Source organism: Chenopodium album, chromosome 9 (genome assembly GCF_948465745.1).
Source record: "Chenopodium album chromosome 9, dcCheAlbu1.1, whole genome shotgun sequence".
Taxonomy (NCBI): domain Eukaryota; kingdom Viridiplantae; phylum Streptophyta; class Magnoliopsida; order Caryophyllales; family Amaranthaceae; genus Chenopodium; species Chenopodium album.
Window position 1 is genome coordinate 8,422,418 of NC_137842.1, and position 14,813 is coordinate 8,437,230.

The 14,813-nt window shown below is 35.8% G+C and overlaps 2 protein-coding genes across 2 annotated transcripts; one reads left to right on the forward strand and one right to left on the reverse strand.

Moving 5' to 3' along the window:
• The first annotated feature begins 1,069 nt into the window (after positions 1–1,069).
• LOC145559517 (uncharacterized) lies at positions 1,070–3,788 on the forward strand. Its single transcript, XM_081620932.1, has one exon. It carries the CDS (start codon positions 1,225–1,227, stop codon positions 2,512–2,514), a length of 1,290 nt encoding a protein of 429 aa, XP_081477058.1. The 5' UTR covers positions 1,070–1,224; the 3' UTR covers positions 2,515–3,788.
• Positions 3,789–3,893: 105 nt separating this feature from the next.
• Positions 3,894–10,988, reverse strand: LOC145559518 (P-loop NTPase domain-containing protein LPA1 homolog 2-like). The gene is made up of 8 exons (XM_081620933.1): positions 10,529–10,988; positions 10,026–10,198; positions 8,474–8,802; positions 6,898–6,979; positions 5,933–6,355; positions 5,100–5,846; positions 4,828–4,935; positions 3,894–4,577 (listed from the first exon to the last, which is right to left on the reverse strand). The coding sequence occupies exons 2-8, from the start codon at positions 10,182–10,184 to the stop codon at positions 4,230–4,232; spliced, it is 2,196 nt and encodes a 731-aa protein (XP_081477059.1). The 5' UTR covers positions 10,185–10,198; positions 10,529–10,988; the 3' UTR covers positions 3,894–4,229.
• Between the last annotated feature and the right edge of the window lie 3,825 nt (positions 10,989–14,813).

Consider the following 14,813-nt stretch of genomic DNA (forward strand, 5'->3'; position numbering starts at 1 on the left):
CGCTGCTATGGACTATCAATGAGATCAATATAGTTGGCCATTACCTTGACTGGTGTATCATACGCAAGGAACATAGGTCAAAGGTCGAAGATGCTCATAATCTTGCTAAACAAGCAGCCGCAAGCTCAATAAGTTTTAGACCAGTACTACGTTTAATAGTTAGGCTTCCATCTTGTTTTATTCTTGCTCTATCCAGTGTCAAACATAATAGGGTTGTTTGGCAATCGGTTGTCAGCCTTTCAGTTTACGGCTGATTTGTTTGGCTTGTTAGATCATCTGGAAGTGTTAGCTATACAAATTGACTTTTCAAGTTGGTTGTTTAAGCATCTGTTATTATGCACCATTTTTTTTTTTTTTGACATGTGCAACCCTCAAATGAAACTTCAAGCCCTCGAGGATTGGTTTTCTAATAGAAATGAAATACGAATATAATTCCTTTATCTATTGTAGAGGCACTCAAAATTAGCTTAATGTGAGTCTAGTTCAAAGCAACTAACATGGTTAGTGAAAAAAGTGTCTCAACAGATTTACAGAGAAGACTTCTATATTAAGGAAAATGTAAAGGGTTTTTCATGTGATATAATACATATTTAATATACTAGTTTATTACTCCCTTCGTCCCAAATTACTTGCAACACTTTGAGTTTTTGCACTATTCACACATCTCACTTGTGATCATATTTTTTAGCTATTATTTAAAAATCAATGTAATCATGTAAGATATTATTAGATCTATTTTAATGTATATTTTCTTAATATAAACTTTTTATAGCTTATATAAGTATATAATAAAAGATATTGACGTTCAATCTTGTACATTGACAAACGTGTCCAATTAAAATGTTGCTAGTAAAATGACACAGAAGGAGTATGTTATGAGCTTTAATGACTCTAAATTTTCCAAAAGTATAAGGGGTGACTTTTATGTGATTTGAGGTGACTAACCATATATCATTATTATTAATTATTTTGATAACTTAATTTATAGTTGTGGAGAAAACTTAACACCCTACACAACTATATTAACAAAGTCTAAATCCAAATTCAAATAACCCGAAATTGATATACGTAGTATAACCGATCCCAAAACCATTCATAAACTGGCCCTTTTGCGACCGAGGAAGTGAAGAACCGCTGAAGCGCTAACTATAATCAGCCATTAATGAACTCTCATTTTAGCATTTCATCTTCATCCCCACAAAATCTCCATTTCTGAACATCAAAATGACAACCCAAGATTTCCTGAAAACCCTGAAAACTGCAAAAAGAGCAATTCCATCCACCATTTCTTCATCCTTACACCATGAACAAACCCCCATTAAAACCCTCATCAATTCATCTTTCAACACCATTTCTTCCTCTTCAGAAACAACCCCATCTCCCCAAACCACCATTTCTTCTTTCCTTTCTTCTCTCTCCTCTCATCAACTTCACTCTTTTCTCTCAGACCCATCTGTAAAAACTATTGATTGCTTGAGAATCTTCAACATTGTACTCCATAATCAATCAGAGCTTTCATTCAAGCCTGATATTCATGCCCATTTTACCATAATTTGCAGGTTAATTAAATCTAGGTTGTACTCGGATGCTGAGGTTTTGTTGCAGAAATTCATTATTGGTGCGAAATACAGGTACCCTTTTAGTGATTTTACAAATTGGGTTGAGAATTATTGCAAGGAATCTAGGATTATTACCAAATTGTTGAATATGTTGCTTAAATTGTATTCTGATCATCATATGTTTGATATGGCTGTTACTGCGTTTGAGTACATGGTGGAGAGAGAAGTTGAGAGGGACGAGAGAACTTGTTCTGTTCATTTGTATGCTTTAGTTAAGGCTGATAAGGTTGATTTAGGTTTGGAGTTTTTTCGTCGAATGGTGGATTCAGGCATGGAGGTTTCTGTGTTTTCATTGACAATTGTTGTGAGTGGATTGTGTGGGATTGGGGAGTTGAAAATGGGTAGAGAATTGGTGGAAGAAATGGTTGGGAAGGGGGTTAAACCTAATGTTATAACATTTAATACTTTAGTGGATGCATGTTCAAGAATGTGGGAGTTCGCGGAGTTGGATTTAGTGTTGTGTTTGATGGAACGAGAAGGAATTATGTTTAATGATACGACTTATAAGCTTTTGATTGATGGGTATTCGGGTTATGGTAAGGTTGATGAAGCAAAGAAGTTGCTTTTGGAGATGCAAGATAAAGGTTTCGAGATGGAGACATATTTGTACTATATGGTCATTAGAGGCTATTGTAGATTGGGAGATACAAGCAATGGTTTTTCATTACTTAGAACAATGCAGGAGAAGGAAATTGCCCCCTGTGATGGTATTTATCAGTGTTTGATCAGTGGTATGTGCAAGATTGGAGAGATGGGTCAGGTAAAGGAGTTGGTGAATGAGGTGCTAAGCAAGGGAGGTGAGGTTGATGGTGATATGTGGATTGATTTAGTTGATGGATACAAAAAAGCTGGGATGATGGAGGAACTTGAAAAATTGAAGTGTCTAATAAAATAAAGAAGTTCCAACCCGAGCAAGATTAATCATGTCAGAACTCCATTATGAACCCCAAGCTTAGTCAATATGATGATGATGATGATGATAATTATAGTCTTTTATGTGAAGATCTGGAAATGAGGAGAACAAGGAAAGGATGGGCGCAGATTTTGTACTTGTAGCATGATTAATATTGCAGAAGGCAGAGCCTTAGAGCAATGATCCAATACTCATGTCTGAATTGTATAGGTCTAAAGAGGGGTAATTTATAAGAGCCGTCAGACTATAGCAACATCCTGAAATAGTCGAATTTCTTGCAGTTCTTTCGGTCCTGCTGAAGTTTTTATTTGGGACATCTCAGGAACGGACAATGTTAGACTTGGCATTTCAGGAGAACCTCTGGTTGTGTTGACAAAATGGGTTGATACTCTAATGAATCAAGTTGTGGTAAACAAATAGGATTTGGGCAGCAGCTTTTCGGGAGGATGTGCATAGATGGATGACCAATGTGTATGGACCTATAAACACCATCAATCTTCGTCGCTGTTAAACTTTCAGTCCCTTAAAGGAATTTTTGTGTAGCTGTCAATGTTTTTGTAACCATTTCTGTGCCTTGCAAACTAATGAAACCTGGCTGAAGCAATAAAACAATAAGCATAGCTCCCTTGTGCAATCTTGTGTTTAATGTGCAAAATGTCATGTGGTTTAGGGCCTTGTGTGCAAAGAATACACAGGCATTACATACCACTATATCCAAGATTTGATGCTTGTGATGAGCCATATAAAAATATAGTGGAGCTATTCATTTAGACTTCAATCAAGACCTTTGCTGTGCTTGTGAATAAGTCTACAAAACCCTGGTGTCTGTCCTGAGTGCATGTTGTATGCAAACACCGTAATTATTTGCTGAAAGTGTTGTTTCTTGATACCTCACAAGGATGGCAGCAATGATAAACTCAGCATTGAACCCAAAGATCAAGGTTGAAATTGCGTGAGGATAGTTCTTATAATTAATGAGATGCACAAATAGGCTTTAAATCTGTGAACCCAGTCTGTTATCCCTCGGGCCTTTGGGATACACAAGTATCATAGAAGCACCATAATTTTCTAGTGTGTTTTTTTTTCTTCAGTTCTTGCTTGTCTTAAGTTTAGGTTTGTTATAAGTACCATCAAGTGTTGTATATTATGCAATTTTAATTCATATCAGAGAATTTGTTAATAAATTTTATCCCAACCTCTATATTTCTCCCTTGTGTTACTTTGGCTTATAAAATTGTATTTTGATCTTTATTTCATTCGAAATCTAAGTTGATTCAACCCCAATTAAAGAATCAGTAATTAGAATCAAGTCCATATCAAGATAGAAAATATTTACAGGTAAATGTAAGCAAGCAGACATATTACAGAAATGAAACTTTATTATTGAGATATAGCAATTTCAGAAAACTAACATCTAATAGAGTTACACCTACAGACATACAGTTATTGACAGCCAAAAAGAGCAAATTAAATGGTCTAAGATTACAACAGCCCTCACTATACAAATCAAGGGACTAAGGGAGGACATCAACATATAAAATACAGATCTACATAACCCTAGCAAAAGAAAAGAGAGGAAAAAAAAAAAAAAACCGCCAGTTGAGAAAACAACATGCCTTCAACCAGAAAAAGGGGAAGGGTTCTAAAAGAGGATAAGTAATTAAAATAGCAAGGTTAGACGGTTAATTGTTGCACTACTAGTCCGCTGCTCCAGAAATTATGGCATCTGCAGCCTTCCCGTGCTTTCCAAAAGCCGGAATACTGAGGGAGCGTTTATTCAGCCTACTACTGCTTGGAAGAATCTTCTTATCACTCTTAGCAAACATGGGAGGGTATGGGCAGAATGCATCAGACAAAGGTTCACTTTTAGTCCTCAAGAACATGTCAAGAGTTGGCGGGTACTTGTAGTTGTCCCTCATCTTGTTATTATTTACCACATCTGACAGATTGCTCAACACAGAGCCATATTCTTGGTCATCCTGCATTGCTAGATCATCATACTCTTCATCTGACTTGGTGGATCCCTCATCAACTGAACCTTCCATCTGAAAAAGAAACAAATATTGCCGTTAGTTTTGCATTCCTTCAAGCTCAATGGTGAAATCGACCAAACAGTAGGAAATCCACATTTCCATTAAGCACCAATGGCATAATTTATTTCCAGAACTTGAAGACGAGACATCAACACAGATTTACAATAACTTTGGTGGTCAAACAGTAATAAAACGTATACTTAGCTACTACATGAGGAAAACAACAATCATTTGTTCCTAATAACATTACAAAATATATTACCTCTTCTTGAGTATGTTTGTCACCATCACTCAGGTCCTCATCGCTATCCATCTCGGGTGGATCATCTACCTCTTCATCACTGCCAGATACTGAGAGCTCTTCCTTTAGCTGTAAAACAATTGAGTTTCAAACAAAGCTTGGTGCACAAAAAAAAAACACACTTGGTACTTTGCATTTTTCATTAAATGTGAGGCTTGCATACTAATGAAATCATAAGGATGTACAGGGAAAAAAAGTTCCAATTAGAAATCCGAATGAACATAAAGACTTACCTCCTTAGCAGGCCCATCAGACATACGGGGTGAGCTGCAGCAGGAAGAGTAATATTTACTCCCAGTATCAGTACCATTCCACTCAGCCTTAGACTCATCAACACTGCTGGCATGGCTCGTGCAGCCAGTATCATTGGGCCAAGCACTTAAACCAAAATGACCGAACTGAAGATTTACTGGTTCTGCCTTACCAATTTGCAGCGGACCATACATAGGTGTTCCTATCTCAGTGTCAGCACCATGCCCCTTACTAGGATTGCCATTGCTGCCAACAGAATTTACTGGCCAAGCCTTAGCTACAGAGCCATCATCGTTTAGAAGAGCCATCAGATGTCTTGATGATCCCTGCCTCTGAATAAGTTGAAACATCCCTTTAGAGCTCAGCGAATCTGCCGCACACTGATTCCTAAATTCCTCTAAAACAGCATTTACAGTGTTAGTTGTAGGGTCATACAGCTGCTCTCCACCCTCACGCCTTCGTAAACAGCTGAAAACTGTGGCATGGATTGCTGCTACACTTTTGTCTACATTAGTATTGTTTATCTTAGGGACAAGATGTTTGTCAGCTCGATTGCATAGGTATTCTTGTATTGTTCTAATGTTTCTAATATATTTAACGTATTTATTTTTTGTAGGATCCAAGGTCATGTACTTTGCACGCACCGCAAACCTTTCCAAATGTTTATCTTCATTAGTAATGTATATCATGAACGGTATGATTGAAGGATGCTTTTTCATAAGCCCCATCTGCCAAACAAGGTAAGACAATATCAGAACCTTAAAGTTGAACAAGGTAATTATTCATTTTGAGAACAAATAATACATCTACTCACCACAAAGTTAAGACTCAAGTGTACCCCTTCAACAATAACTGATTCTTTCCGTTCTTCCCAAGCAGTGACCAGCCGATCAAGACTCTCTATGACCATTTCACTCTGAGCCTTAAATCCCTCAACTGCCATTTGTTTTGGACTGATCAGCTCAGTATTATTTGCACCCACCTCTGGCGTTTGATGATCAGTTCCATTTTGAACATTATCATTCAAACCATCTTTCAAAAATGATTGAGTACTCCCATCCTTTTTCTTGGCCTTCCTTTTAGCTTTTGCTTCTGCAACAGCAACAGGATCCAAACACTCTCCTGCATGATAGGTTGATGCCCACAGCAAAGGATTTTGTTTTTCATCAACGAAACTCCTCATCATATGCCGTATGGAATCTGTTGATATAACAGTAGTGATTCCCAATCTGCTTCCCTATAAACATGAGAAAGAAATAACTTTGAGGTTGATTTAAAACAAAGAACAATAGGTTCTGAAGTAACCCAACATAAATTGATAATCAAATAATGAAATTAAGCTTCAACAACAAAAACGATATATAACAAGTAGCACATATAAAGGTTCCCATCATAACAAATCTATTCCTCTCACAGATTTCGTTTTAAAAAGAAGTCATGTATACAGGCATCAGGTTAGGACAGTATGGTGAAAGAACATGCAGACAGAGGTGACATAGTGGATGCTCAATGCCATAAAATCTTTACATGATTGCATAATGAAATCTCCAGGAAATTAAAGTAGAGAACTCAAACAACCAATAATTTCACAGCAAACAAATTGATATATCAAACTACAATATATAACAACTCATAAGTGTCCCGTCAAAAAAAAAAAAAAAAAAAAAAAAAAACATAAGTGAACCAAGAGAGAAGACAAGAAGCTGGATCAATACACCCAAACTAGCAAAGAAATATTGCATTCTTGTAGCTGATATTAAATAAATAATGTGTACATACCAGCAAGGATGACAGTGTAGATTTGCCACAGCCACTAGTTCCACACAACAAGATGGTCATAGATTCCTTCCTCTCACGGATTCTACAATCAACACATATCACTTTCAGCAATGTGATTCAAAGAAATGAAAAGGGTGAATCAATTAGACAGGTGATAATGCAAACATGATTGCATCTCAAGAATCAGAAAGCCCAGAAACAAACAACACTTCAAAAAGAGTAAAAAAAACAAAAACAAAAATTCTTGTCTACTAAGCAATAGGAAGCAAAAGATGCATCCCAAGGCTTGCATACACTCACACTCAACAATCTTCCAAGTGAACTCTACTTGAATCTTGATTGTAATTCACCCCCAAAATGTATAGCTTACAGCTACAAGATATATGATTTAAGAGCAATACTAAATTACTAAAGTTGCATACATGTGTCTCACTAGTGGATAAAGAATATTGAATCAATAACACTAGGTAAGAGATTCCACAATAGTATCGAACCGTACATGTTAAAAGAACCTTTTTTGAAATATAAAACTCTTCAGGGCTGAAAGCCTGGGAACCTTGAGATGGAACACACTATTCCTATTCATACAAGATTTTTAAAGTTCACATACATTTATAAGAGTTTGACATTTGAATCCTTAATGTTGGCTGGCCTTGAAGTCTCCTTTTGGTGCTAAACACTCGGCAATAAACATAATTGCTAAAGTATTAGAAGCTAGAGATAGAAGGAAGCATAATTATATAGAGATAGTTTATTTATGACAATCATCATCATGCTATCCCTAACTAAATCTCAAAATAGTTATACTATCAACATCTAAGAAGAAAAACAATATTACATGGAACTACGGATAGTATGGAAGTATAAGACAATACAATCAAAGACAACATCATTGGATGACAGTAACTTGATGCATAAATAAATCATAATGATTAGTATTTTCACACCGCACTAACATTGGCCCATATGCCAATCAGGTGCACTGGTTTTCTAAAGATTTCAATATTTCATGATGATGAACTGTTCTACCAGAACAAAAAAGGAAACAATCTTTTCCAACTTACATAAGAACATACATTTTACAGCATTAATTAATAAGACTCGAGTGAAATTCAAGTGTTTTACCCCAAGGAGCCATGTGAGACACAGGTTCAAGTCTGGTGAGGGGGTTTCTCCCTATGTCTCTCCTAGTGATTCCATCTAACCAAAGAGAAGTTTAAGAAGCAGCCACAACAGATATATCAAACATGAAAGCAAGCATTTAAGACAAATCATAATACGTATAAAATCTACAACCAGCAACTAATTAACTCATCCATAAGAGACAGACCAGCCCAGTAAATTAGAAACCATCACAAGTAGCTAAGCACTATGGAATAATAAAATTTGTGAGACTTGCTCAGTATGCAAAAAGAAATTTCAGTATATTGCTTGGTAACAAATGATACTTGAACCTCACCCAACTTACACATAATCCAGATGTAACAAAGGCTATTGTGGCTTTATGAGGAAAAACAAATTGTCAACAAAATAGCTTTTTTTTAACCAAAAAAAAAATAAAATAAATTATGTATACCTGCAAGCCAAAATCAAATCTTCACGTTGATTGGGACCCACATATTTATACTCAGATAGGCCATCACATACAATATCCAAGAATTTGTCTCTACCAATGAACACTGTCGTGCGCCGTTTGTACAACTCTGATGACAAACTTTTAGGTCCACCATCCTTCTCCATAACTAAGTTATTCTTCACTTGAGCTTCACCCAGATGATTGCCAAGAGATGGAGGTTCTTGAAACCTTGATCTTATATAAGTTGTATCAGCTCCAAATCGACCCATGCCAGCAGATGTGTCACTTGAGCATTGACTTTTCACCATTTCAAAAACCCTTTTGCTAATCTAAACAATAGGCAATTTTTTTAGCATTTTAATTAACATTCTGACATATGACCAAGAAAAAAAAAACAGAGATCTGTGTTACATTAAAAACGATTGGGGTAGTTCATGCTAACAAAACATTAACCTACACGGGTTCAGCAAGATCATTTTACTACAATCAACATTAGTCTAAACTGTTAGCAATGATGCAAACTCCGTCATATTCAAATGAAGATAGACATAGTATCACAAGTTACATTGATTTTTCAAGAAACTGTGAACAGTGAAGTCAGTTTATAAAAAAAAATATTGAGGAAAATGTGGACAAGTTATATCTATATGAAAGAGATGATTCATTAACACTAGGAACCACCCATATATGATTCATTCCAAAACTAAATTACACAAACATGACAATGAAACTCCAGTCCAAAATCGGCTGATCATGGTCAGTACTACCCTAATTCCTTTTGAATTCGCAATTCACCCAAACATATAGCCCAAAACTGACCATAATTAGCTTATCTCAATTTGCAATTCGCAGGGAGTTCAGCCAATTAGGTAACATTGATTATGATTATGAAGTAATTTAAAGAGAAGTCTGTTCTAAGATTCCTCTCAATAACACAAAAAACAAAAAATTATGATAAAAACTTCACGATCAGTTTCAATATCATGCAATAATACAAATGCCAGCCAATTATTAAGGTTAATTTTGAAGCATGTACTCTGTCACCTGTACAGTACTTCCTAAGTTGCAAGTTGAAACTCCACAAAAAAAACGCATGGCCAACTACAAATGTCTGCTGAAAAGTAAAGAAACTACAAAAATTCATCCAATCAAAGGAACTTTGATTTCCAGCCAAGCAATATAAAAGCAACTCCAGCTTATAATTCAAAAGCCAAAAGTTCGAATCTTTCCCGCACTTTCTTTTTCTCAGCCACATCCTTGTAAATTTCTAAATGCAGTACAGTTCTACAAAATTCAATCAGCATCAGATATACTCAAATATCAGCCAATCAATAACTTTCCCTATACGAAACAACCGCGAAAACACAACCTAACAACATTCTCGTACACGAAATCATACCCTTCCAAAAAAACAACTAGCAATCAAATCCAAAAATGAAATCAAACTTCACTTTGTTACCTTAACAAAAGCTAAAAGTAAAGTACCAGAAAACAAAAGTAATTAAGCAAAAAATAGACTAAACTCGAAACGAAAACAATAAACTAAAACTACCTTAAAAGCATGGCGAGCTTTGCATCCCATGAGCTGCAAAGTACTCTGCAAAACAGATCGAGTATATCGAAACGACTCCTTCTCCATTTCCCCTTTCTCAGCTTTATTGTGATCTCCGTCCATAACTACTATATACAGTACTTTATTCATTTCCGCCATTTTCTACACCAAAACTGAAAAAAAAAAATATATTAACAAAAAATTTTCAAATCCAATTAATCAAGGAAAATTAAAAAGAAAAATGAGATCAAATTCATAACATCTCTGTATCAAGTGTAAAAATTTCAAAAAAAATTCCAAAAAAAATCAAATAAATTCTTATGAAAATCAGAAGAGCTCGAAATATTGAAACAACAATCATATACTTGATTCAGGATCATCAAAATTGAAAAATACACACAAAAAACTGAAGAAAAATACGGAAAAAAAATATGTAATTAAACAATGTATATATAAAATGCAATAAATGTATGTAAGAACACAACAAAGATGGAAGATCATACCTGAAAAAGCAATGTAAGATTGAATAAAAGATTGTTGAAGTATGGAAATTAGGGTTTTATTTGGGGATTAAAATAAAAAGAATAAAGAATTTGTGTAATTGTTAAAGTTATAGTGTAAGATGTCCATTTTAGGACAAAAATGAGAATGAAAAGAGAAGACGAGTGTTGAATGTTGTCGCCATTTTTGCTGTCAATAGAAGCCACGCATCGTGTGCGTTAAGCCTACACGAGTCCTCTGCTCAATTTCTTTCTCTCTTTTCGCGCCTGCCTCGTCCACCTTCGCAATCTTGCTGTTGTTTGGCTTCGTTTAGTTTTGTTTTTGTTTAGGTCGTGTTTGTCCAAAAGGACGGGATTCCCTCCGTGTAGTACGACCGCGGACCGAAAGGGAGGCGGATTAAAAAAATTGACTCAATTTGAGATCGTTTTTTATTATTATCTACACCGTCTTAATCAAGTGGGAGCTTAGGGGAAACTGTGGGGTTTGATTCTCATCCATCTTTGACTTTATAAGTTGGTTACTGTGGTGATTGTAGTTATTTTATTGGAATCAGGATTTTACTTAAGATCGACTGGAATATTTGGAATTGAGGGATACCCAGTCAATTCTCCAGATAAACAAAATTATCTTTTCAAGTAGCAGTGGAGGGGTATATGCGTATTTTCATGTACTAGTTGAGGGGTACATGTGTAATTTCCTCACCAAACAGTAAAAACAAAAGGCAAACAGTAATTGGACAGCTCACCAAAAGTAATGAATAATATATTTACAAAAATGTCATCAGATTAACAAAAATTTGTTTATCTGGCAGATTAACCTGTATTTTCCATTTGGAATTATATTGTATACATAAAATTGTAATGTTCTACATATTCTTTACTTGTTTAATACTCCCTCTATTTTTAAATATTTGTTCCATTTCTCTTGGACACGTATGCTGATTATGCTATATTATCGTGGTGGTTCGAGATTTAGAGTTAGTCGAATCGAGATTCCACTTTGGATCGATAGGGATGTTATATACTACCTCTGGTCCAAATTACTTGCAACTGTTATTTTTTTTTTTGCCGGTCCACATTACTTGCAACTTTCCCATTTCTTTCCTTTTTTAGTAACTTTTTAGTAGTACAATTACCATTTTACCCTTATTTTTTTGGAAAAATTGTCCAGAATAATCCCACCTTTGGGCCGTCCGCCCAAAATAATCCCACCTTTTGATTATTTTTAAATAATCCGACCTTTATACCAGATCCGCTCTAAATGGTCCCGAGTGACTAGTCACCGGTTGAAGAGGTAACTTTTTTTTTAATTAAATTTAATTTACACATGTCACAACTTGATTGGTTCAAAAAAAAAAAAAAATCAAAGTTTCATCCACCAGTCACCACCATCCCCGCCACCACACAAACCCAGAACCACCACCACTGCCACGAAAACAAACCCAGGAACCACCGCCATGGCGCCACCAAACCAGACCCGAAACCAGATCCTGGAACCACCACCACCGAACAAGACCCAAGCCAAGCCAACCCCCAAAACCCACTTCGAAAATTCAAAAACCCGACAAACCAGAACCTGGTAGTTCGACGCGGCTGGACAAATCAAGAACCTGGTCGGCGCGCCGGAGCTAGGTTTAAGGGAGATCGACGACGCGGCTAAAAATTGTGGTGGCTCGCCTGGGTTTTCGCGAAAGAGTAAGGGAAAGGGTTGGTGGTTCAGGGGAGGGGGAGGGGTCGCGCGCCTGAGTGGGGTTTAAGGCTGGCCGGAGTCGCGTGGCTGGCCGGAGTCGCATGGCTGGCCGGAGCCGCGTGAATGGGGTTGGCCGGAGCCGCGTGAATGGGGTTGGCCGGTTTGGGGGTTGGCTTGGGTGGTGGATGGTTTTTGAATATTGATTTTTTATTTTATTTTTTTAAAAAAGATTTATTTTATTTTATTTTATTTTTATTTTTATTTTTATTTTTTTGACCAATTACAAGCTGCCATGTGTATGGTAACTTGTTATAACAAGTTAAATGACCGGTTGGGACCAATTATAGCGGAGTGGGTATAAAGGTGAAATTATTTAAAAATAATCCAAAGGTGGGATTATTTTCAGCGGACGGCGCAAAGGTGGGATTATTCCGGGCAATTTTTCCTATTTTTTTTAAACACCCCAATTAAAAAACTGGTTTTATCTAATTAGCTTAAACCCTAACATTAATTAACTATTTTCACCAAAATCAACCCCTTTCCATTTAATCAGCCACCTTTAGGGCAATTCTAGCCACCTTCACCCTCCTTCATCTTCCTCCTCATCACCATTATTCATCAAATTTCTACTTCTTCCTCGTCCCCATTTTTTTCTCTTTCCTCCTTCAATTTGTCGCCTTATCGTGTCAACAGTTGACACGATTTCCTTCATTTCAGCGGCGATTTTCGGCGAGTTCTAGAGTTTAACGACGAAGAATTATTGATCATGAATCGGCGGTTTCTCTCTCCTCTCCTTCCTCATGGTTTAAGATCGACGGCGTCGTGGTTTAAGATCAGTGGCCTCGTAGGTTTCAAATCGGTGGGTAGGGATTGGTGGTTTCGGTGTTGGTTGATTCGGTGTGCTGGGTTGGTGGTTACGGTGTGCTGGGTTGGTGGTTTTGGTTTGCTGGGTTGGTTGTGTCGGTGTGGTGGGTTGGTGGCCGTGGCTGGGTTGGTGGTTTCGGTGTGCTGGATTGATGGTCGTGGTTGGGTTCTAGGCTCGTCAGGTTTGGTACGGTGGTTGGTGGGTTCGGGGGTTGTTGGTGTTGGGTGTAATACCTCGTATTTTTATACGTATTTTAATTAAAATAAGTATTTTGAGAAGTATTTAATTAAATTGAATTGTTTTATTTAAAGTATTTAATTATTTATTTTAAATAAGTTTGGAAATATTTCTAAAAGGAAAGTTTATTTAATTAATTAATTTAATTAAGTTGGGGTTTAATTTAAGGAAAATTTTATTTTAGTTAAGTTTTATTAGGGATGAGATTAGGAATATTAAAAGAGGAAAGTTAGGGAAAAAGGGTTTGTAGAGAAGGGGTATAAATATCCCACATATGAGGCAAATCAAACTTTGCCCAAAGTGAAAAAACCCAAGGTAAACTTCTCTCTCCTTTCTCCATATTTTTCTTTCTCCTTTTCCCCTTCCCCTTTACTTTTTTTTTTCGGCTCCCCTTCATCACCACCGCCGCCGACCACCGGCAGCAGGTGGCCGCCGGCCGCCAGCAGCGTCAGCCGCCGACAGTAGGCAGAGTGTTTATAGAATCCTTTTTGTCCTTTTATTCTCATTTTTTGTAATTTCATGTTACTCAATTACCTTTCTCTCTCTAAATTCTCAGCTTTTTCTCTCTCTAACATACAATTTCCTAATTAAAAATCCCCATTTGGGATATATATATAAATTAAACTTTAATGTTAAAAATTAAATTATGCCTAATCTGATTGTTAATTATAGGTTTTGGGATTTGATTTTGATGTTTGATTATAAGTATTATGTTAATTAATTTTCAGATTATGTTTTTAATTAAAAAGCCCCATTTGGAAACCCTAGGTTCTTGATTTGTAAATTATTGAAGGATTATGATGTATAATGGTTTAGACCTTTGATTAAAGTATTTTAAGGCTTAATTAAAACAAGTTTTAATTAAAATATAGTGCTGGAATTTTTAGTAGAGCATTTAAAATCAAATTTCTTTAAGGAATTTTTATTTTCCATTAATTGGGATTAAAGTATGATGTTTTAAATATAATTTTAGCTTATTTTAATTAAATTATGAGGGGTTTTATAATATTATATATTGCTGGAAATTTGTGTAGAGTGGATTTTAATACTCTTCTATAATTTTAAATTGTAGGAGACTTTGAAGTGAGCAATTTTTATTAGTCGTGGCGATTTTAAGATATACAAGGTACGTTCGCGTACTTAAATTAGCATAATTATGTTAATATAATAGCATGTTAAATGTGTTTGATTGATTACAAGTAGTATCATGCTAGGTTTGGAATGGAAGTTATAATTTGGATGTTATTGGTGATTGAATTATGAAGCATGGTTTATTTGTGATGGATTATTGAATGGAAATTAATAGTTTGGAATATTATTTATGAACAACATATTTATTTATGGCATGTTAGAAAGCAAGTTTAATTAAACCAAATGTTAATTTGGTTTGGAATATTGAAAGAAATTTTATTATGGTTCATATAATTTTTATTGATGCTATAAGCTAAGCATGAGGAAAGAGCTATATAAGTGTCTATGTACATAGGGAATAAATT